This window comes from Macrobrachium rosenbergii, chromosome 10, assembly GCF_040412425.1.
Source record: "Macrobrachium rosenbergii isolate ZJJX-2024 chromosome 10, ASM4041242v1, whole genome shotgun sequence".
NCBI classification, from domain to species: domain Eukaryota; kingdom Metazoa; phylum Arthropoda; class Malacostraca; order Decapoda; family Palaemonidae; genus Macrobrachium; species Macrobrachium rosenbergii.
In genome coordinates, this window is record NC_089750.1 from 75245613 (window position 1) to 75267665 (window position 22053).

General features: G+C 34.6%; 1 protein-coding gene across 25 annotated transcripts in view; it reads left to right on the top strand.

Moving 5' to 3' along the window:
• Positions 1–21432, top strand: part of mbc (myoblast city) — a 74309-nt gene extending 52877 nt beyond the window's left edge. For 8 of the 25 annotated variants that reach the window (XM_067110830.1, XM_067110834.1, XM_067110835.1 and 5 more), the window contains 6 exons: positions 6189–6302; positions 6432–6552; positions 12559–12633; positions 14983–15115; positions 15896–16029; positions 17302–21432. In XM_067110830.1, the coding sequence (XP_066966931.1) occupies positions 6189–6302; positions 6432–6552; positions 12559–12633; positions 14983–15115; positions 15896–16029; positions 17302–17400 (676 nt within the window). In that variant the 3' untranslated portion in view covers positions 17401–21432. The remainder of the gene's footprint in view (positions 1–6188; positions 6303–6431; positions 6553–12558; positions 12634–14982; positions 15116–15895; positions 16030–17301) is intronic. The other 17 variants (XM_067110848.1, XM_067110847.1, XM_067110854.1 and 14 more) reach the window with 5 other exon arrangements.
• Positions 21433–22053: the final 621 nt, after the last annotated feature.

Consider the following 22053-nt stretch of genomic DNA (forward strand, 5'->3'; position numbering starts at 1 on the left):
TGTTGACCAGTTTCTATCTTTTGCATTGTGCATTGTAGTCATGTGCACTGTGCATATATTCAGACTGTTTTTCCAGATACTGTTGAGATTGAAAATAAAAACAAAACTACATTTTTAAAAGAGTACAAAGCCATAAACTAGATTTTTAGTTTTTTTAAAAGCATACATCTTGATTTGTGTCATCTTTTTCTGCCAGAAGCTCAATTTGTGATGGGAATTAAAAATCACCAATTTTACTTTATGGTTGCACTCCGTCCAACCTGTTGAGTTGCTGCATTTAATAATAATAATCTATCCTATCTGGAGTGGAAGTGTTAACACTGCAAAGTATTATAGTTTAAATGTATGGTAAATTGTGCTTGACATTATCAGATACAGGTATGTACTTTGGCTTGAGGTGTTATATGGTGTATATTTGTACCCCGAGAGAGGATTCATTATTTGAACCCTTTTGCACAGAATCTTATACCCTCATTTTAGTAACAAAGCAGTTTCACTGTCTTTTTTTGCATTTTGCTATAGACTCTTTGAATCTTCACTCCTTGATACATTTTCAGTGGGTTCTTATGCATAATAGCTTATGCTGTTATAGAAGGTGTTGCTCTGAAGAGTACAGCATCACAATGTTATTATATAACATTACTGCTGACATTGATTGACCTCCTTACCAAAGTAGGAAAGTATTACACTTTAGCAACTACTGTATTGCATTAGTTATGCTCTGAAGGAAAGGTCATGTTTTTAAACTGAATCTTACCTTTAGAAGTTGAGGAAAATACAGTTTAAAAATGATGACTATTATTATAGTAGCTAGGTAGCACTGAGTAAATACAGAAATTTGTTTGCCTGAATAGTATCCTTTGGATAAATCCAAGCCTCCACCAAAGTGTGATAGTTTATTCTGTTGCCCATGGCTAACCTTTCCCACAGTTTCTTAAGAATCTACAGATCCAGACTGTGACTGATCACAGCCAAAATCAAAGTGATTAGTCTTTGCTCTTTGAGGACATTTGCAAATAATTATAGGAAACCCATCCTTGCATTTATAGTTGATGTTGCTGACTGTAAAGCAGGTGTATTGTATGAGTGGAAATACAGATATGTAAGAGTAACATCGTTGAAGGGTTCAACGTCCTTTCTTAGGTTATCAAGAGAGCTGCAGGAAATTGTGGTCATTGCCTTTTGGTAAGACATTAAGTGATAGAAACCTTAATTGCATCTAAATTTACAGAGACACTTGCTGAGTAAAGTACAACTTCATTATTCTTTGTAAGATGTTAAAGTGTATCTTACTACCACCATCTCATATACAGTAGACCCCCCGTATTCATGGGGTATGCGTACCGCACCCCCCCCCTGCGAATAGCTAAAATCCGCGAATACTTAAAACCCCTCTAAAAACACTTAGCACTGCCTATTTTGATAGTTTAAACACAAGAAAAGCCCTCTAAAAATGCTTATACCTGAGTATTTTAATAGTTTTATCACAAAAAGTGCATTTAGTCAGGAAAATGATATGAAAATACAGTAATTAGTGAATATTTCTCAGTGAAAAATACTGCGAATGGGTGAATTTTCTGCGAATGATGGGTAGATATGTTCCACAGAGAAATCCGTGAATACGTGAGTCTGTGAATCGTGAGAATGCGAATACGGGGCGTTTACTGTATTTGGGAGTTTGTGAGAAGTAATTAACCAGCAAAGTAAAATAAATGACCAGGAAATCTTAATACTGATAATTCACTTCACACTTAAAAATGATTCAAGCAAAAAATTAAAGTTTGAAAATGAAAAGGATGGTTGAAAAGCTTCAAGTGTTTCAGGTGGTTTTTAAAGCAGTCCTGCAGGAAAAAGCAGTCTGGGTAGCTGCTAAGCTGTGAATAGATATGCTGACATAAAAAACGAGGCTGTCAACCATTCACGCCTCTTCTGTTTTAGACAAAAGGCTGCAGGTGTCTGGGACACGCAAAGACTGCGAACATGGTATTTATCTTCCTTGCATTGGAATTGATGAAAGGAGGACGTGTAATATCACTGCTTAGCTTACAACACTTGTAGGGTAATACATTGTTACATTCATAACCAAACTTAGTGACACAAAAAGATGACTTCATTGGTGCTGAAGGGCGTAAGGTTGAATTGAGGAAACCTTCCACTGATGAGGGTTGTAGCTTTATTATGTAGGTGAACAATTATTGTAGTCTTTTGGGACTGTTCGCAATATAAAGCATTTATATGACCGTTTTCACTTCCTTTTGGTGTCTTATGTGTTTTGCATCAGAAGTATCAGCACAAATCCTGCAGAAAATGCAGTTGACTTCAAAAGAGAAGATCAAGGAAAACAATGTGGTATGGCGTCTTAGCAGTATCAGGACAACATCCTTATCTTTCTCCTTTATGTAATCACCACCAACTCAGTTGTCACTGCATTTTATTAATGCTGTTTTTATGAAAAGTTTGTACTGTACAGGCAGTCCCCGGTTTACGACGGGTTCTGTTACAACGCTGCATCGTAAACTGAAAAATCATCAAAAATCCTAAGAAAACCTTACTTTTAATGCTTTGGGTGTATTGAAAATGATGTAAACTGCATTTTTATTGAGTTTTTCATGAAAAAAAACCTTCAAATTTTGATTATTCTGCCGTTTTGGAGCCATATTTCTTTCGTTGGATTGGCGTATGACGCGTCATAACCCCGGAACATGCGTCGTAAGCCAGGAAATAATTTCTGATGAATATATTTGAAAAGCGTCATAACCTCAAATTTCTGTAAGCCGGACCCGTCGTAAACCGGGGACTGCCTGTACTGTATTGTAGAGTTTTTAGCGCAACAGGTTAGGACAACAGAGTAACTGAACGTTTCTGACATATTTTATATGTTAATGTTTTTAAGATGTTCATATGCACATCATCGTTTTTATTGTGTTCAGTGTATACACGACTCATTATCTCCCTCTAAATCCAAGGGGTTTTGCTCTTTGCTTTCTGTTGATGTTCTTGTTAATCATATATGGCCATGGCTGAAGAATACTGTTGACTAATTCACGCACCACCTGAAATTATGACTAATTACCTTGGTCTTTTTTTTCATTTTTTTTTAATACTGAAATGTGTGAAACATCTAGATAAACAATTATTACAGTGTGTGTCATGTTTGTTTCCTAAAGGCCTACTACTATTTCTCATCTCGATGGTAGTATACATATATTTTTAGGTTATAGTTTGTTAATTTTTGTTTACAGTTTTTTCTGCTTAAATTGTTCAAGGTAATAGGCATTGACAACTTACATACTTAAACTTTCCTGCATTTGCTGTTAGAGTAAAAATAAATTTTTATTGTACATATTGTAAATAGAAAATTCGGATGAACTATGTTCACATGCATCTAATTTTTGGTATGTAAATTATTGTATTAAACTAGAATTAATGTCCTGAGTCCAAACAGTTTGGAATTATTATGAGGTCTGTATATATGAAATGTCCCTGTTATTGGCATATGGTGTGGTAATTTTTCAAGAAGTTAAAGGAAAATCATACTTAAAAATCCTCAAACTATAAATAATTATTCAAAGCTGGTTAGACATGTTTCCATAGGAAAGCAGTAATGCGTATTGCATGCAGGTGCATATCGTTGTGAAAATTTATTAGCCACTGACATTGGTATTTCTCACAGAAGTGAAACTTTTTCACAGCAAGTGCAGTACAATAAAGTGGAGGTTAAGTGTGGGGGACTTTTGAAAAAGATGAAAGTTCAGATGTTAGAAATTGCATAATGATGTTTCTGCATGTCCGTTGTTTGTATAAAAATATATGCTATGCTGCCGGTATGGTACAGTGTTATCTGAAAGTTGAGCCATGAGTGAGCTGAAAAAATCATGTAGACCGAGTGTCCGTGTTAACAACACTACTGTATCTGCCATTTGTATTTTAAAACATTTTTTTGCTGCAAGTTATGCATTCAGTCTAGTTTAACTTGTTAAAACTTTGGAAACCATTATCATGTAAGGATTTTACTCTCACATTTGATTCGTTCTTAGTCCTTACAGTGATAGCAAACAGCGTTAACTATCAATCAAGGTTATATATATGAAATAAACTGCAGTAATAGGCTTCCTGATATAAAAAAAAAATCATTAGCAGGCTGACATTTCCTCTCCTTAATTGCTGCCTTGTTGGAATTCATGTTGAAATGGAGTACATTACTCATATGAGCTCCATTAGGCACAGAGAAAATACTTGAAACTCTCTCCCATATGAGAGAAGTTATCGTGATAATGGATAACTTCATGTTCTATTAGGGCTAGACCCTTTCCAAAATTATTGTTAGTAACTCCTCATATACAGCACCTGTAATTCTTAATTTGTACATTTCTGATGGGTTATTTGTTGAATCACGCCCACTTCTGGCACAACACTTAACAGATATTGCCTTTAGGTTCAGATGATAAATACCACTTGACTTTTTCCATAAGTTTATGATCAATGAAATTAGGACTAACATTAGGGGTGAAGTGTAGTGAGCTCAGTCTTAACTACTATCTATAACTTTTGTAACTTCCTTGAGATCACTGATCACTAAGTACCAATTCTGTCCCCAAATGATAGCTGCACTATTTTACTCATTGAGTAAGTTGCATGTGCCCTCACTCAGTGCATGAGATATTTTTGAGGGATATACCATCAATAGATATATAGAAACCTATAAAATATAAAATTTAGTGGTTATTATTACCAACTTTGTTGTAATTCACCTGAAGGGAAATACTGTAAAGGGTTTATGCTTACTGGTGACAACTTTGGCCAAAAGTGCACCATACAGAGCTGGAGAGAATAATTATAGTAAGACACTTGGATTTAGGGAACAGTATATCTATTCAAACTTTTGCAAGTGTAATTATTGATGTCGGATTTAGGGAACAGTATATCTATTCAAACTTTTGAAAGTGTAATTATTGTCTCAAGGAACCTGTAATTAAAAAATGCCTTTAATTTACTTAGGAAATGACAAAAATCTGAGCTGAATTATTAATTCTGTTGCATGAAAGCTGATGCTGACACCTGTCGTGCAACTACTATGCACGAAAGGTTTTAATGGTGAATAATTGGCTGTGCATTGACAAGAATATTTACAGATATAACATCAGCTTTTGCATCTGAGCAAGCAAACAGATTATGACAGCCAAAACATTTGTATTTTGATCAGTCTTATTCATGCATTATCAAAACTATTACATGTATGCCATAGCATTTACATTCGTTAAATGAATCCCACAGACTTATTGAAACTCCCTTGAAAAGGGTTGTTATTTATACTTTCTGTTGTCGTGTGAAATTTGAATGAAGACCTCATTGCGTGCTGCTCCTTTGTATCTCTGAACCATTTTAAAAGGATCATTAGCTTTTAGGGTAAATAATGTATAAAAATTAAAATAAATACACCAAAGAGATTACAGATGTATTAAGTATGGCACGTTTACCTTCCCAGGAGTCGTATTGCAATGCTAACATTCTCCAAATTCTCATCATCATAACTCCACTGTTTAAACTCTTGCAAATTGATGCATGAAGATACATATTAACGTACACTACTGTACAATGGAAGCTTGTTTCCAGCATAGTATAATGCTGGATTTTGCATGATCGTCACTTACGTGCAACCGAAATACCATAATTTAAGGAAATTGTTTGATGTACAGTGTTTAGGATTTGAGGACATATATGGTGCTGTATTGATTATTAATTTTTACAAGTTCTGAGTGCACAGGAGACTACAATGTGTAATGGAACTTATTCTAGCTGTTTGGTGGGGATTGTTAATTTTGCTTTTAAAATTGGTTCTGTTTGGATTAGAGTTAAGATAACCTAATGATTCTTTGATTAGACTCAGTGTAGTGTTGTTTGGCAAACAGTTTCATTTCGTTTTGTAATGTCATACAGGGGCATTAAGAAATGTATGTTAGGTGATTAGATTTTCATGTTTAGGGAGTCTTTATTTTACAGTAAAGCAAAAACAAAAACATTCACTTATGGTAAGTTCGAGTTGACAAAATCTGCTTTGTATAGGAAGATAATGGTGAATATGACAGTATGTTTAAAGGCCACTTATAAAACATTGGTTTTTATTTCTTAGCAAAGACAATTCAGTTATTGTGCAAGCCATTTTGAAAATTTCATCTTTTTCCTCTCAGACTGAGTCCAGCCAAGAGCAAAGGAGGAACTTTGCCCCGTAACCATAAAAGTTCGTTGCCCGACGGTCTTTCTGGTAGTGGGTCCAAATCAACCAAGAAAGAAAAGAGCATCAGGTAATTGTTATTTTGATCAGTTTTAGTGACAGTCTGATATACTAAAAGTTGAGTAGCAGACAAATTGGTCCATTTGGAACTTGGATTTCTGTGTAGAATTTCATCTTGAAATGTTTTTATTCTGTACAGCAAACTCTTGCGCCGTGAAAGCTTCACTTCAACACAGTGGTTCGACCGGCCAGACTCGCAAGTTCTGGCACCGCCACCGCCGCAGCCTATTATTGAGCTGAGTGAGCAGGTAAACTCTCCAGTAGGTGTCAATTTTTGGTTTTGTTTTTATGTTGGCTGCTTGATGCGTCCTAACCCTTGGAGCCTAGCTGTTGACATCTTCAGGCCTCTTGCTTCTACGTCATATTAACCTCAGACTAGAATGTGATTTTCTCATGGTGTCAAGGTTTGTACGTTTTTGTTCTAACCTGAGTAAATATCTTCTGTGTCATCTTTTAGGGAACTAATCATGTTCACATAAGTATCTATGTCTTTTGTGCAACTGTTTTTGTTTATATTGATGCTTGTCTTTGTTGTAGTAATACAACTAATCGTTCATACATTTTTTGAAATATGATGTATGCTGCATCGTTTACCACACATTACTGTTCCAGCATAGACTTTGAATTTATTAGAGAGATTATGCATTACTGATTTGACTTTTTTTTTTTTTTTTCCAAGAGTTTAGTGTAGTTTCTGTAGGTTTAAAGTCAAGATATTATAAATATTTACAAACAGTGAGGTTATATATGTTCTTACAGGTTTATGAGTCCCCTGCTAACAAAGTTGGTGGGGACTGTAGTTTTTCCCCTTTTGTTTATCCCTGTCAGTCAGTGTCTCTCACACTTTGTCATCACAAAGCCTTCTACATGGTTGAAGGGATTATGAATGTAGACCATCATACAGAAACTACAGAGATGGGCGTGAAGGGCAAGTGACTGTGTGTCTGTCTCTGCATCACTGTGCACATACAGTAACTTGTTTTTTACGGTTGTCTCTCATGCTTATTACCAAAGTAAACCATCTTGCATAGATGCATGATGGGAAAGTGTTTATCTGTCTGATTTTATCAGTCGTAATGCTTGTAGAGAGAAGTTGGCTGGGGTTCAGAAGAGGACATGTATTGCTTGAGCAGTACTTTCAGAATGCTTGGTAATTTGGGACCCATCGTTCAGTGTGTCAGAACATATTGAGATCCAATTTAGTGTCTGGGGATAGTTTTCTCTACAGTATGTCCTGTAAACCTAACAAAACCTGTTTTGTTGTTCCTGTGGAAACTGTTGTTCTTCCCAGTATCATGTAATAGTGACCAGTACAGCTTTAGGGAACTCACATCCGAGTCCAATGTGACCTAACTTCGTGTTTATCTTCCATTGTTTGCCATAGAAAATTTTTTTGGTTTCATTTAACATTTTGCTTTCCAACTTCAACACTAAAGTAGATATTTAGTCTTTCTACCCTTCCCAATTCTAATTTCTTTTCTATAAACATTATTTTTTTAATGATGAAGGATGTCATCTGTCCCTCAGACTCAAATGAATCTGTGTAAAATCTTTGCTTTTAGGAAACCTTCCTTGGTTTAGATGCCATACACTTGTTTGGAGTGTTTGATATTCAGATGGGCTTACCAGGATCAAGCGAATTACCCTTTAAATTCTTATTTTTATATCTGCCATTCTTGGAAATTCGGATCGACCAGATCACAGTAAAACTTTTCTTCTTTGTAAACTGACCTTCAATTTTAGACCAGCAATATTTGGAGGAAGATCAAATTGTTTAATAAAGCTAAAATTTTTCTTTTTCATAATTATCGCAGAGTAATTGACAAATGAAAAGAGGAATCAAGCTTTTAAAATGTGAAATACAATATGTATTCTGCTTTATTCTGTGTGTTGTACTGTGGTGTGCGTGAATTAACATTTTTTCCATTTTTAAATTTATGTTATAAAAGGCAGATTGTTTTGTGAAAAGAATCGAGTGAAAATGGGCAAAAATTAGTTTATTGTGTTTCAGGTTCAAGGAATGACACTTACCGGATGCTATATATGAGGGCTTTACTTTACTAGTATTTTGTCATGTTTGAAACGAGTGGTATCAGTGCCCAGTCTGGCATTCAAGCTATATGATACATAGGTTGATTTTGTAGGATGCTGTGTGGCTAGACTTAGTCTTTTCATAGAACAGAATATAGCTTGGACGTGAGGATCTCGCCTACGTGGTCTTTCTTTTTGTGCAACAAATGTCCAGTATACTCGTATCCTAAGTAGAGTTCATTACAAATGGTACGCTATAAACATGTACATTTGCTTGTTCATGCAAAGAACAAACCTGCTATTGTACGTTTATTGCTAGTCTGGTTAACTCTGAATCATAGTTAGAGAGAAAGAAGTAAATGAAGTTCGTAGATCCCCATTTCACCTGCTTGAGCTTGTAATTTTTTTTTTTTTTTTTTTTTCGCTTATTTTGCTTTCCAGCGCTCATGGTTTTTCTCAAGTTGATAATCAGCTTAACTTTTGTCATCCCTTAATGTGTTCAGGAGACATGGCGTAAAGTAGTTTGCCCAAAAGCCGTTGTTATTGACATCAAGAAATAAGTTTTGGTGGAATAGCTGTGAAATAAAAAAAAAAATGACGATTAAAATGATCTTAGAAAAGGTGTAAGCTCTTGTTTTTGGTTTACTCACCACAACCGGAAAGACTAGAAGGAAAGCAAAATTTTGGGATACTGACAGGAGGAGGCCTAATTGGCCTTATGGGAATTGGCAGAACTGGTTTTGAGGATAATCATAATAGTATACATAAAGAATAAAAGTATATAAAAGCATAAGAATAATAATATAGCAGTGAACCCCCGTATTCACGCGGGATGCGTCCCACACACCCCCGCAATTAGCTAAAATCCGTGAGTACTTAAAACCCCTCTAAAAACACTTAGAACTGCCCATTTTGATAGATTAAACAGAACTGCCCATTTTGATAGTTTAAACACAGAAAAACCCTGTAAAAATGCATATACCTGAGTATTTTAATAGTTTTATCACAAAAAGTGCATTTATTCATGAAAATTATATAAAAATACAGTAATTAGTGAATATTTCTGTGAAAAATACTGTGAATGGGCAAATTTTCCGCGAATAATGGCTAGATATATTCCACAGAGAAACCCGTGAATGCATGAGTCCACGAATTATGAGAACGTGAATACGGGGGGGTTTACTGTTTGTGGAAGACTTGGGAGGAATACTGGAATTTTGTCAAAGCCAGGGATTAAAGTTGCTGAACACCATTTGTAAAAAGATCGTGGAGAAGTTATAACATACAAGGTGAAGGGGAGGAGAGAAGAGGACTCACATTATTTATAATAATAATAAAAAAAAAAAGCGTATGGTGACTGGAAAGTAGCAAAGGAACAAGCGCATGGTGACTGGAAAATAGCAAAGGAACAAGCACAGTCAGGAAAATGGCTATATGGGTGTTGTGGAAAAGGTGTGGAGGGTGAACTCTGTACTGATGATGTCATAAGAGGTATCCTGGATTGCAAAATTTACACTGAATGGGCATGTCCTAGTAGAGATACTGTAACATTTCTGTTACCTTGAGTAACACAGGAATGTCAAGCAGGAGTTCAGAGGGCAGCAAAAAAGGAAGTAGCTGCACTGTGGATGAAATGGAGAGGGAAAGAAATAGCTAGACCAGTGATAAATAAAGACGCCTGTACTACTCTGTGGAGCAGAAACAGGGGCACTGATAAAGAAAATGGAGCTTTTGAAAAGGTGAGGTCACAGAAGGTTAAGATTCGTGGCTACTAGAGTACGGTGGAAAGATAATTTTATGAATGAGGAATTTGAAGGGAGATGTGGTATCAGAAGGTTGAAAACAAAGATTGTGACCTCAAGGATTGAGGTGGTTTGGACATATGATGAGAAGGGATGAGGAAGTGTGGCCATAAGATCAATAGATGTGAAAGTAGCAGGATGAAGACCTGTAGGGAGTCCCAGGAAATCATGGAAAATGGAATAAGTGAAGACCTAGATTTAACGCTCCCGGCAGAAAATGTACAGGACAGAAGGCAAAGGAGAGAACTCATTTCCTTCCTAACTCCATAAAGGGAAAAGCAGACAAAAACATGGTACCAAAGATTTTGGTATGCTATTCAGGTATAGGGGATGCTGAGCTTATCTGCTATTTTATATACTTGATCCATGTTCAAAATGCCTTTTACTTTGTTTTGGCTGATAGTGCCATCGGTGCACCTCACGTGGTTACTCGAGGCATTACTTAAGGTCCCTTTCACTGTCCCTTTGGCTCACAGCTGCAACTTCTGTCATTCCTTTTACTGTACCTCCATTCATATTCTCTTTCTTCCATCTGACTTTCCACTCGTACATTTGTTTCATAGTACAACTGTAAAGTTTTCCTCTTTCTCACTGCCAATTTCCCTTTCAGCGCTAAATGACCTCAGTGGTCCCAGCACTTGGCCTTTGGCCTAAATTCTTTGTTCCAATTCCAAAATGCTGTTTAATTTGTACTTACAAATCAACCTCTTGGGTCTCCCCGTTGAGCTGTCCAACTTATTTTACCTTGGTCATCCAATTTTTTGTCACCAAACAAATCTCATGGGAGAGTCTTGAGTGTAGAAATGTGACTCATGGGTCTTGTCAACTACAATAATCAAAATAAAGGTACGTAAATGTCAGGAACTGGTTTTGTACATCTGGACTTCCTCTGCATGGGTCAGTCTTTTTCGTATGGTGCATAAAGTATTTTTATTGTGTTCTCATTCTTTTTATTGGATTCATCCCACTCCTGTCATTCATGATTGAATGGTACGTCTTCATTTCAGTTACAGTATTTTTACAGTACTGCAAACCTGTTTTTGTTACAGTGATGATGAGTGTTGGCTGGGTATTGAAATGCATTTTTCTTCCCAGGTATGTAATTTTCATGTTCCAACCCCGCATTGAAATTGGTGTGTGTACCTTTAATATATTAGTTGTGTTGTTTTTGGTTTCTGTATGAAAGTTGAGAATCCAAAAGTTTTAAGAGTTAAGTAGAGTAGTACTATATCCCTACATAAGGATAGTATCTCTTTCTTCACCGTCTTTCTTTTGTTCTTGGCATTTTTTCTCCTTTTCAGAACCAATGGCAGCGTTGAACCTTCTGTTGTCATTTCATTTATCTTTATGATGTACAAATGTATGATTGTAATTTATTGCCCAGAATGGTGGAGTGTTAGCAGAGTAAAGTTATTACACAAAAGTTTAGCTTTTTTCTTTTGAGTGTTCCTCACTTAGAGGATGTTATTGCCATTGTTGACTTGGCTTCTTTACAATTCAGAAACATAGGTGGTATCTCTGATATAGTACCCATTATTTTGTACTGATTTTTTCATTTGTGCTTTTTCTTTGTCTTATCTGATTTATTGTTTTACTTCTGGTACTACAACAACTTAATGTTTTCACTGAGTTGAAGAATCACAATAGATCCAGAGGCCCCTTTATGATCAAATCAGTGTATCTGAAACACTTATGCCTGACCCATAAGGTGACTGAAAAATAACTAGTGTTACTGTGAAGAGCTAATAAAAAGGTATGTTTATGGAGCATAACATCAAAGAAGAATAATATACTACATTGAATTACTGGATCAAGGTGTAAAACTGAAACTTTACAGTCGTCATCATCATCCTTTTACATCCCAGGTTTTTGTTTTATATAATGCAAATAGTAAAAAAAAAAAAAAAAAAAGGTGTATTCAAGCATGATGGCAGAAGCTCAGCGTTGAGCAGTAATGGTATGAAAAACCATGAAGTCAAGAAAAGAGTATATTTTCAATTACAGTTTTGTGACATCACATCTGTTTGGGGTGGAAAATTTGAGAACTGCAAGTTCCAAGCAATTATTATGGTCTCTTGCAAGAAGTGCACAACAATAATTGTAAAAATCTTGGCTCTTTTGCAAATTTTGTTTTATATCCATTTTTGGCAAAGGTAAAATTTTGCTGCTGAAACAGTTTTATGATATGCTACCCTTATTACAATTCTGAGCTAGCTTTTTAAAATGCCTCAGCGTGCTAGCTTTGCTTGTGTTTTTATTGAAATTATTGCAGTGGCTACCTTTTTACTTTCATTTTGTTAGAAGTTCGTATAAGTTGATTTTTTGAAATGTCTTACACCAAGTCACTGCGTATCTTTGATACTGTACCATGAATACCAATATCAGCGATCCTTGGAAAAGACGAGTGATTTTGAAAACTAGTTTTTATTACAGATACGGACATTTTTCCTTCAGGTCAACCCATTTATGGGAACATCAAGCAGCCAAAAATCCAAGTCTCGCCTAGATGTATGTATTGCATTCCTTAGTAAAGGAGTTTGGTACTGTATTTGCTGTATAAAGTCAGATTTTAGCATTGCAATAAGTACAGCACATCTTTGCACATTTTGTAGTACATGACAACTTTAAAAACACTGTAGCTGTATATTTCATGCCCCTCCTGAAGCAGTTCTGTCAGTATCAGCAGTCAGGCCATAAAGTAATCAATCTTCAGAAAATATACTTTTTTTAATGACTGTTTTTGAGTGCAGTACACATCTGTAGAGCTGCTTTTATCTCATATAATTCTTTTTAGGGCATCAGTCGTCAGTATGTAAATTGAATTGATTTTGCTAAAACATTACTGAATTGTCTCATATTTTGAACTAGAGTTGTGAAAGCTTATGATTGGGAATTCATCAAAAGTTGGTTAGAAGGTGCAGTTATTCTGTTTTAAAGCAAAAAAAAAAAAAAAAAAAAAAAAAAAAAAAAAAAAATTGTAGATATTCAACTCAATCACTGCCAACCTTCTTGAATAATAGAGAATTTTACAGTCAACATTAGCAGCTGGAAGAAGTTAACACAGGAAATAGATACAGAAACTTCTCACCTAACCATAACAGACCAATCATTAGTTTAGCAAAATTTTGGGGCCATCACCATTTTTTCGTATTCATTGCTTTTCATCACAAAACCAGTTTATTTTATATAAATCCCAGGCTAGATCAATACTCCAGCAATAACTTAGGAATTATTTGTGAAGTGGGCATAATTAGTATCAGTAAAACATATTGGGCCTGAATACCTCTTGTCAGACATTGTCAGATATTCATAAAGTATCCCAATTTTCTGTGACATTTCATTTTTACAGTGAAATCAGTGATGGCATATCTTAGCATTTGGATAGTTAATTTACATACCTTTACCAGTGACATTGGGAAGATATTCTTAACAACTGATCTGTAAAGAATTGGGGATCTAGGTGGTTTCTATACCATGCCTTATGCTAACAAACAGCTTCAGTTTTATTACAAATGACTTAAGTTGTGAATTTATTGCTGGCAAAAGGAAAAATATTGTAACCAGTTTTTATTCCTGAAAATAATTACTTCTTGTTCAGTACAGTATTAGATAAATATAAAAAAATGTAGGGATTCAGAAGTGATAAGTGATGCCTTAGTGCCTTTTTAAATATCATGTTAAACTATAAGGTTTATTATTAGTGAACTTATTGATAATTGGGATAATCAACAAAACTAAGTGACTGTGAAATGAATTTCAGAAGTGAAAGATGTTTGTAATAGGTCTATGGTTTATGAAAATTCCAGCTTACTTCATCTTCTTAGATTGCACATCACATTTCTTCAATAGTTTGTACATGTATCAAACGTGCTATACTGTAGGGTGATTGCATACCTTAGATACTGAAGTCTAGAATGGTTTCTTAAAGGAAATAGATCAATTCTTGTGATCTCTAAAAATATAAAGTTGTGATGGTTGTATACTTTTGGAATGAGCTTTATGTCACTGCATCATTTCAGCTAGCTTGCTCTGAACATCACCATTTCTTCTTCTCTTTACTAACTAACAAATAGGGCGACTCTTATAATTTAACACAAATTTATTCTTTACTGTCAAAAGCAGTGAATTTTCCACTTTTCTTACGGGCGAGTATTTTGTTTTGTTTTACGAAGACAAACTTCGTAACAATAAAGTGCATGTACTGTTAAAGGTAAGGAAGAAGTGTCAAATCCGGTTGTTCTGTAAACTGAAACTGTTGTGATTCATGAATCAAATACTGTGCAGTACTTATAGTATGGTGGTTTTTATTCAGTTGCACAAGAAGACAGATCACAGGTGGAATGTGTAAGATCCAAACTTAGGGAGGATGCATAATGGATGTTTACAGATTGGGAAGATGAATGTTTAATCATACAAGCTATTGCTCGTTATGAATCATCGTTAGAAACAAGGAACAAAGAGAAAATATCCGTTGACTGTATTTTAAGGTACCTCTGATAATGATTAACCTCCATTAGCGTTACTATATATGTGTGTGTGTGTGTTGTCAATTTTGTGATATAACCAATTAATATCTCTCCAAGTAGTGGAACTGTGTTTAGAAGTTTTCGCTGTAGTATCTGTGGGATCTGGTGGGAGTGGTTTAATTAATCTTGAGGGAGCTATTTTGAGGTATATATCTAGTTAAGGTGTTATTAATTATAGTGAAATAACAGACTTCTCTTCTTGGGTATCAGGACTAATCATCCTGTTCAGAAATGATTCTTTATTGTAACATATTGTGACATATATGATATAATGGTATTGCATATTAATTAAATATGATAATAGTATTAAGGCCAATTTTTTCTTTTACAGCTGGCTACAGAACGACCTTTGAGATCGGATGTGGAAAGAGAGAGGCGAATGTCCCGGCCTCGCTCTTTCAACCTCAATACTCCTTCTGTATCTACTACTCCTTCGCCTTCAATGGGTTCTAGAGAAAGCCTTAGTAAGTGTCTGTGCCATCATACAACTTCCAATGTGAAGATTTGTTCTTCAACTTCCATATTATTCCATTGAATTGCTCTTGTAGCCTTCAAGCTATAAAATGCAGAAGGGCCAGCTTCACCAGATTCAAAAGCTGAATTTATGTAAAGAGAACAGAATACTTTGTAGGATTTGGGCCAAAGGCCAAGTGTTGGGACCTATGAGGTCATTCAGCCCCACCATGGGCACTATGGAGAATAATTTCTTTGAATTCTTCATTATTTGGATGGGCAAATTGTCACTGAAAATATAAGGTTAAGCTGATTGTGGGCTACTTGCAGATGGCTGATGAGCAAAAACAGCTGTATAGAAAAATTAAGGCTGAAAGCATTTGTGGGGGGAAGACCAGCAGTGGTAAATAATGTAGAAATTTGTTAAGTCTAAAGGAATCTTCAAGTAAACTAAGGAAAAGCAAATTAAAAATTAATTATTTAACTTTAAACATACACTGTAGTTTTATTTATCTGGATAAACATAAACTGGAGTTTTATTTATCCGGATAATGGAGTCTTTATTAGAGTCTGAATTGGGAAGATTTTGATGGATTTTCTTCTCTAAACTAAATGTTTACCCTCGAATATACAAGACAAGAATACTTTTATGGGGTCTTAATAATTGCTTTCATATACATATTTTGATTAATCATTTAGAGTAGATATAGATATTTTAAATGAGTTGAAAAAAAGCTTTTGTGTAGGTGATGTATTTCCTTGTATTGAAAATACTCATTTCCATTTTGAAGGTACAGGCACACCAACAGAGTCCTTGCATGAAGAGGAAGCACCTCCACCCTTGCCAGTTAAGATGAGAGAACGGGAACAAGATGCCGATGGAAATTCTTTACGCTACAGTGGGTTGTCCATTAAGAGTGGAAAAGTAAGTACTACTACAACATTTAAAAAAGCAATGTAGCCGTGCTGGTCTCTTTGTGGGTTGAGGAACACTTGCAGTTTGTGCCTTTGTTCAAGCCCCAATGTTTGGTTGTAACACAACAATTCCACAATGGCCAGTTTTCTGGTCAAAGAGACATGGGAGTGGCACCTAAAAATTGATGTAAATGAAAAACTGGCATTATTGCATGATAGAGCGTAAGGAAAAAGGGGCAATACTCTCGTGTTAATAGAATTTACTATCACGTTAACCTGCATTAACAAACAAGGCCATTTATATATTTGCATAACCTGACCCATGGGTATTTGATTGATAACTCATGCGATGTAAAATGAGTTCATTGACAAACATCATCTGCACTCTTCTTTATCTGACCTAGCTGGCTTTGCTTGCAAGGCTAGGCATGCTGCTGCTGCTGCACACAGCTTGTCATTTTATATTATAGGTTTAATACTGCTCAGTTTGCTAGGAGTTTTTATCTTGGCTACAACTAAAATGTGGAATAGTTTGCCTAGTGCATTTACAGAATCTTTTGATCTCCAAATATTTAAGCAAGAAGCAAATTCATTCCTGCTCCTTGCTATTGTCTCCTGAATTTCATGTGTTACTTCTATTCTCTACTCCCTCATACAGTATTGATTTACTTATCCCATCCCCTTTTTCTATAACTTTCTCTCTGCAGATTGTATTTCCCTTCGAAGCTCTCTTGGGTTTATAGTCTGGTGACTCTGTCCGGCAGGGTTTTCAGCTCAAGATTTTAAGAAAGAAAGAAAGCAGAACAAAGCTTACAGTCAAACATACCTATAGAGATTGTCCAACTTTCAACCAGCAACGTATATCCGGTGTCAGAAACAAGTCTTTGAAAGTAATTTTGTTAGAATTGTCAACATTTTCAGTTTATTCACTTATTAATTTTTTAAGTTATATTAAATAGGATTTTGAATAAAATTAGTTATTAATTTTAAGTTATATTAAATAAGATTTTGAGTAAAATTAAATAAGATCTAATGAAGTTCAAGAAACCCTTTGAGTCAGCCCTGTGAGAGAGAGTTATGGTTAAGCTGTTATTAATGATACAAATGACATAATAAAACAAAAATAAGTAATCAAAACACAACCACATACTGTATAGCTGTTCCACGGGAATCATAGGGAAAAGCGTTCATGAATTTTTGTGCCAGAATGACTCGGGGGTAATAGTAACCTTAGTTCCCCCTTGAATTTTCCTGAATTACCTTTTCTTGTCTTTGTCAACAGATGTTGCCTCCAGTTCCCTCTGACATATCCCCAGAACCTCCTGAAAAACCTCCGCGTCCAGATAGAAATCACAACCACGAGGACTCCTTCTTGCCATGAGATCTGTATTATACTGAGGTCACTCACGGGAGTTGAGGAAACTGTTTTGTGGGGAAGTGTACTGGAGTAACTTTCCACTGCTGTGTTACCATGCTATGCATGTTAAATTTTAAGGGGTGTAGATCTTCACTTTTGTTGAGAAGCTGTAGGGTTTCAAGGGGAATTGTATATAAGGCAACTGCATAAAAGACTTCAAGAGGCTCAAATTTAAATTGATTTGTTCTGTTACTAAGTTAGCCTTACCTCTCTACTTGTTCCTTTAAAGCAGTGATGTACAAGCATTCGGGGAGAGGAAATGTTTGTGAAGTGAAACAGATAGCTTTAGAATGACTACTTAATGATTATTGTAGTTATTTATAATGAATCCACTTGAATGGAATTCACCTCGTCTTGTCAAGTTATTAGAAGTGACAAGTGGGTTATAAGACTTTTGATGAATTCGTGGCAGTCGTTATAAATGCTCTTAGTAATTTTACTGAAGCTTTTATTGTGGATTGCTGTGGGTCAGTTGCACAAATTTTTGTATTTTTATACTGTGCCAAATGTAACCAACTGTATGGAATGCTTAGTTTTTGGGTCATACCTCACATAAAAGATAAAACATGGTGCAATATTCAAAATGGTATACTAAAATGTATTTTTTGTACAAAGGCTTTGCACAGTTGGGGTAATTGTTTTGTAAGTCTGTACTATATAATGATCAGGCTAAGGTTAGATGGGAAGAGTAGAATACTGAAGAATTTTCTGAAGGATACTAGTTTTTTATAATTTATCATTTTGCGTGGTCTTCTGTAAGACTATTTCTAGTGACTAACTCATTTATATGCTTTATCATGTACCGTCTTCACTTAGTACACTCACACAAAACTTTTATTCAGACACTTTGAGTTATATTTTCAGATGATGTACAGATACGTATAGTTATTCATACTACTATATATTTGGGTGCTTTGCCCTAGGTCAGTTCAAATCCTATAAATTTATCCTATTTAAGAATTTATGTCTGTGTTCTTTTCTTGTTACTAAAATTCTCATGAATTTGTGCTATTTATGTAAAAGAAAATTGGAAGCTGAATTTAAATAGCATTTTTATTGATGCAGTTTCTACAAGTTCTTTTATCATGGTCCAAAGCCTCAGAAATATTTAATGTAGTACTATATGATGTTTTATTTTTGAACTATAGAATTATGTATTAGTTTTTTATTTGTTCCATGATTTATGCTACTAGTGAATTTGTCATACAGTTATGGGTGATGGGCAGTTCTTGACAAAATATATGCAAAAAGAGGAGCAATTCATAAATATACAATGTTGATCGATGTTGTAGCAAAGAGCAAGACACTGAGATTGCCTTGCAAAATTATATATGTTTGATAGTGTGATGTACTCCTTTATTTTTACAGGTTTTATATCATAGTACTATATTAGTTTGAATGATTTACTTTCTTGAGGTTGAAAATTCATACCAGTTGATGAAGGGGGTGGGTCAGTACTCGTGTACATGTATTTTAACTAAAAAAAAAAGTATTCAGTAACATTCCAGAACATGCTAGAGCACATGAATTTATTTTTAATCTTTCCTATTTTACATTCTATTCCATTTAGTTTTAACATAGTATGAGTGAAACTGTCATCTAAAAGTTTTATGTTGTCTTGAAATATTTAAGGGAGATTGACCCATCTCATATGTTGAGGTCACAAAGGAATGGCAGATCTCAAGAGTGAATATGTCAGTAAGATTTTATAAGATTGTCTCTTGCGCATATCTTGTTCTAAATTATACTTTCACAATAGTACACAATCATGTAGCTCTTTTGTTACATTTCATAGTGTAGCATAGTGTAAGTTTTTATTGCGCTGTTTGTCATGGTAGCCATCAGACACAGGAATTTTATTTTCTCCCTTCGCAAGTGTGGTTTTTTACAATTCTATAGGAAAGAATTGCATTTACTGAATAATACTAGTAATCCTACACTCCCACAGAACTGCCCATTGTACATTACTGTATTTATGAGTTACTCACTACAGACTGTAGTGGTGGGTACTTGTATTTGCTTGCCATGATAAGGAGTGTACTCTTTCAGTTATATTATGTTGATAGCATGTACTTGTTCCCTTATGCAGTATTGTTTTTATTAAAGATATAATTCCTAATCCTCAATTTGGGACCAATTAGCATACTCTTATTAATGTATAGATAACATATGTTTTTATGTGAATGAATTTGTATTGATGTTATTGTGGTAACCTTCATTATCATCTTGAACCTTTTGTGTGACATTTTAGATGTAAACAATAGTTTTCCTTCTCTCCAAGCAGTATTCAGTTCCTGATATACTTATGATAAATTACAATGGTGCCATTCATTTTCTTAACTGATATGATGTTAATGTATTGTATCCTAATATGCATGTATAATATCCATTTGAACCTAACTGTTATTCCTGGACCCAGCTACAGAGTACAACGATGTAGCATACCTTCAGTAAATTTAGTGAAAATGAAACACACTAACATAATGATGCCATGTTGTTTGTCAGAACAGTGAAGGTGCATGTTGTTTAAGCCCTTATAAAGGTGAATGTTGGAAACAGTTTTAAACTTTTATTTTGTTAACTTTTCTAAAAGTTTGTATTGATAGCAATTAGACAATTGTCGATTATCAAGCATTTGTATCGTTAGGAGATAAATGCGGACTGTATGGCATGTGCAATTAATGTCAGGAATGCAAGAGAAGTACAAAAGCTGCACAAACTCATAGTGCCATAGATTAATTTCTTAAGGGAAGAGGAAGGTTGGTATTTTTATATGGTGCTCTGGTGACCAAAGTAAGATAACCCAAGATGGGTGTGTGGATTAGAGTAGAATATGGTTGGCAGTCCACTGAAGGTAATAATATCTAACAGTGGGTGGATAATTCATGGAATAATTAAACAATTTGGAATTTTAGCATCCAAGATTAAGCTTACATATTTTGGATTAATTAATGTTCAAAACTATTTTGATTACTGTTATTGCAAGGTTTTGTTGACTAAAACCTGGCAATGGATTACAAGTGGTGTATATATGATTTTATTTAATTATGCATTATTTTGATACTCAAAGTGACAAGGCACTGGTCTTTTTTCATACTTTTAAACAAGGAAGTGGAGAGGCATTTTGTAATATGGTTTCTGATACGACAGAATATTATACTGTCATTAAATGTTGAACTTACATTAGTGCTGAAGTTGCAGTCCTGTGCTTCTAAATGCAAAATGTCTTAATGTCAGTTTTTACATTTTGGTAGTAAATTGTAAATCCATAAAGAAGGTTGTAAGCCATCTTATCTGTGTATGCTTTCAAAGTGCTATGTCATGTTGGGATTAGGTGGAATACCTTGTTGAACTGTATGAAAAACTTCATTCGAAAACTTTATAGACTGTCAGGCTGTAGTGTGTTTGTGTATTGTAAATTACTTTGCTGTCAAGCTTTAGACTTGTATAGTAGAGTGGTATCCTTGTTTGTACCCCTTAAAGTAAGTTTTTAAAATGTTTTGTCTGGTGCTTTTATTAAAATGAAATGAGTTTTTAAGTTGACTACAGTATTTTTAAAGGAAACGAAAGGTTAATGCTTTCATGCTATTCAATCATTGTTATATTTAGTGTCATTTTTATAAAACAAATAATATGCATTTAACATTTGTTCATACTACACTATTCTGTTTATATAAACCATCGTACTACATTTATGGAAGTTCAGGCATGTAAATGTTATAGTAATTATTTGTTTTCCACATGTTCCCAACAAGCTACATTTATTCATGTGTAAGTAAAGATGAAAAGCCATTGAAATTCAATGTTACATGGCTATAGTTTCAACATGTATGAGAAACCCCTTTTAGAACTTTGTGTGAACTCTAGTGAAATATATATTTTACACTGTTTCAATGTACAGTACATTAATTTTAGTCATACAAATCCAAGTAAAATTATGAAAAATAATAGGTTAAGAGCATGAAAGAATACAAGAAAAACAATTATACAGAAAAATAACGTGCAAGGACCAGAAAAAAGGATGTAGCAAATGTCAGAAATTAAAAAAAAAATGTACAAGTATTAAAGAATGTACAAAGGGGTACATAAACAATTTTTTCATATATATAAGCTAGAAAAGTACTCTATCCACACAGCAAAAGAAACTCATTTGATTTTGTCATAACATCAGTAGGTACTGAAGAAATGAGTGCAGGTTTCCTACCTACAGACAAGTGAAGCAGTGATCTCTTTAGATAAGGTCTCCCCTTGTGAGTGATTAGTGAATAATTAGCAGTGCAGTGCTTGTTGACTATCAAGTTTATAAGATACTTTTTGTTTTCATTTATTTTGAGCACTAGTTGAATGACCTCAGTATTCTCAGTTCCCTTGTCACACAATTTTTAATTTACAGATTGTAATGGATATTTTTATTTTCCAGTTTGTACAATTACAAATTTTATATATGCGTTTTGTTCTGTGATTTATTCGTTTACAGAAGTCTAGTAATTGCACATTGCCAAAGAACCCTCCTGATACAAGAGAGGTCAATAAAACTTTCAGGCTAGAGATAAGGGTCATGGTCATGACAATAAGATAAAAAACGGATATTAGATTGGGCCACATTCAAAATAAATA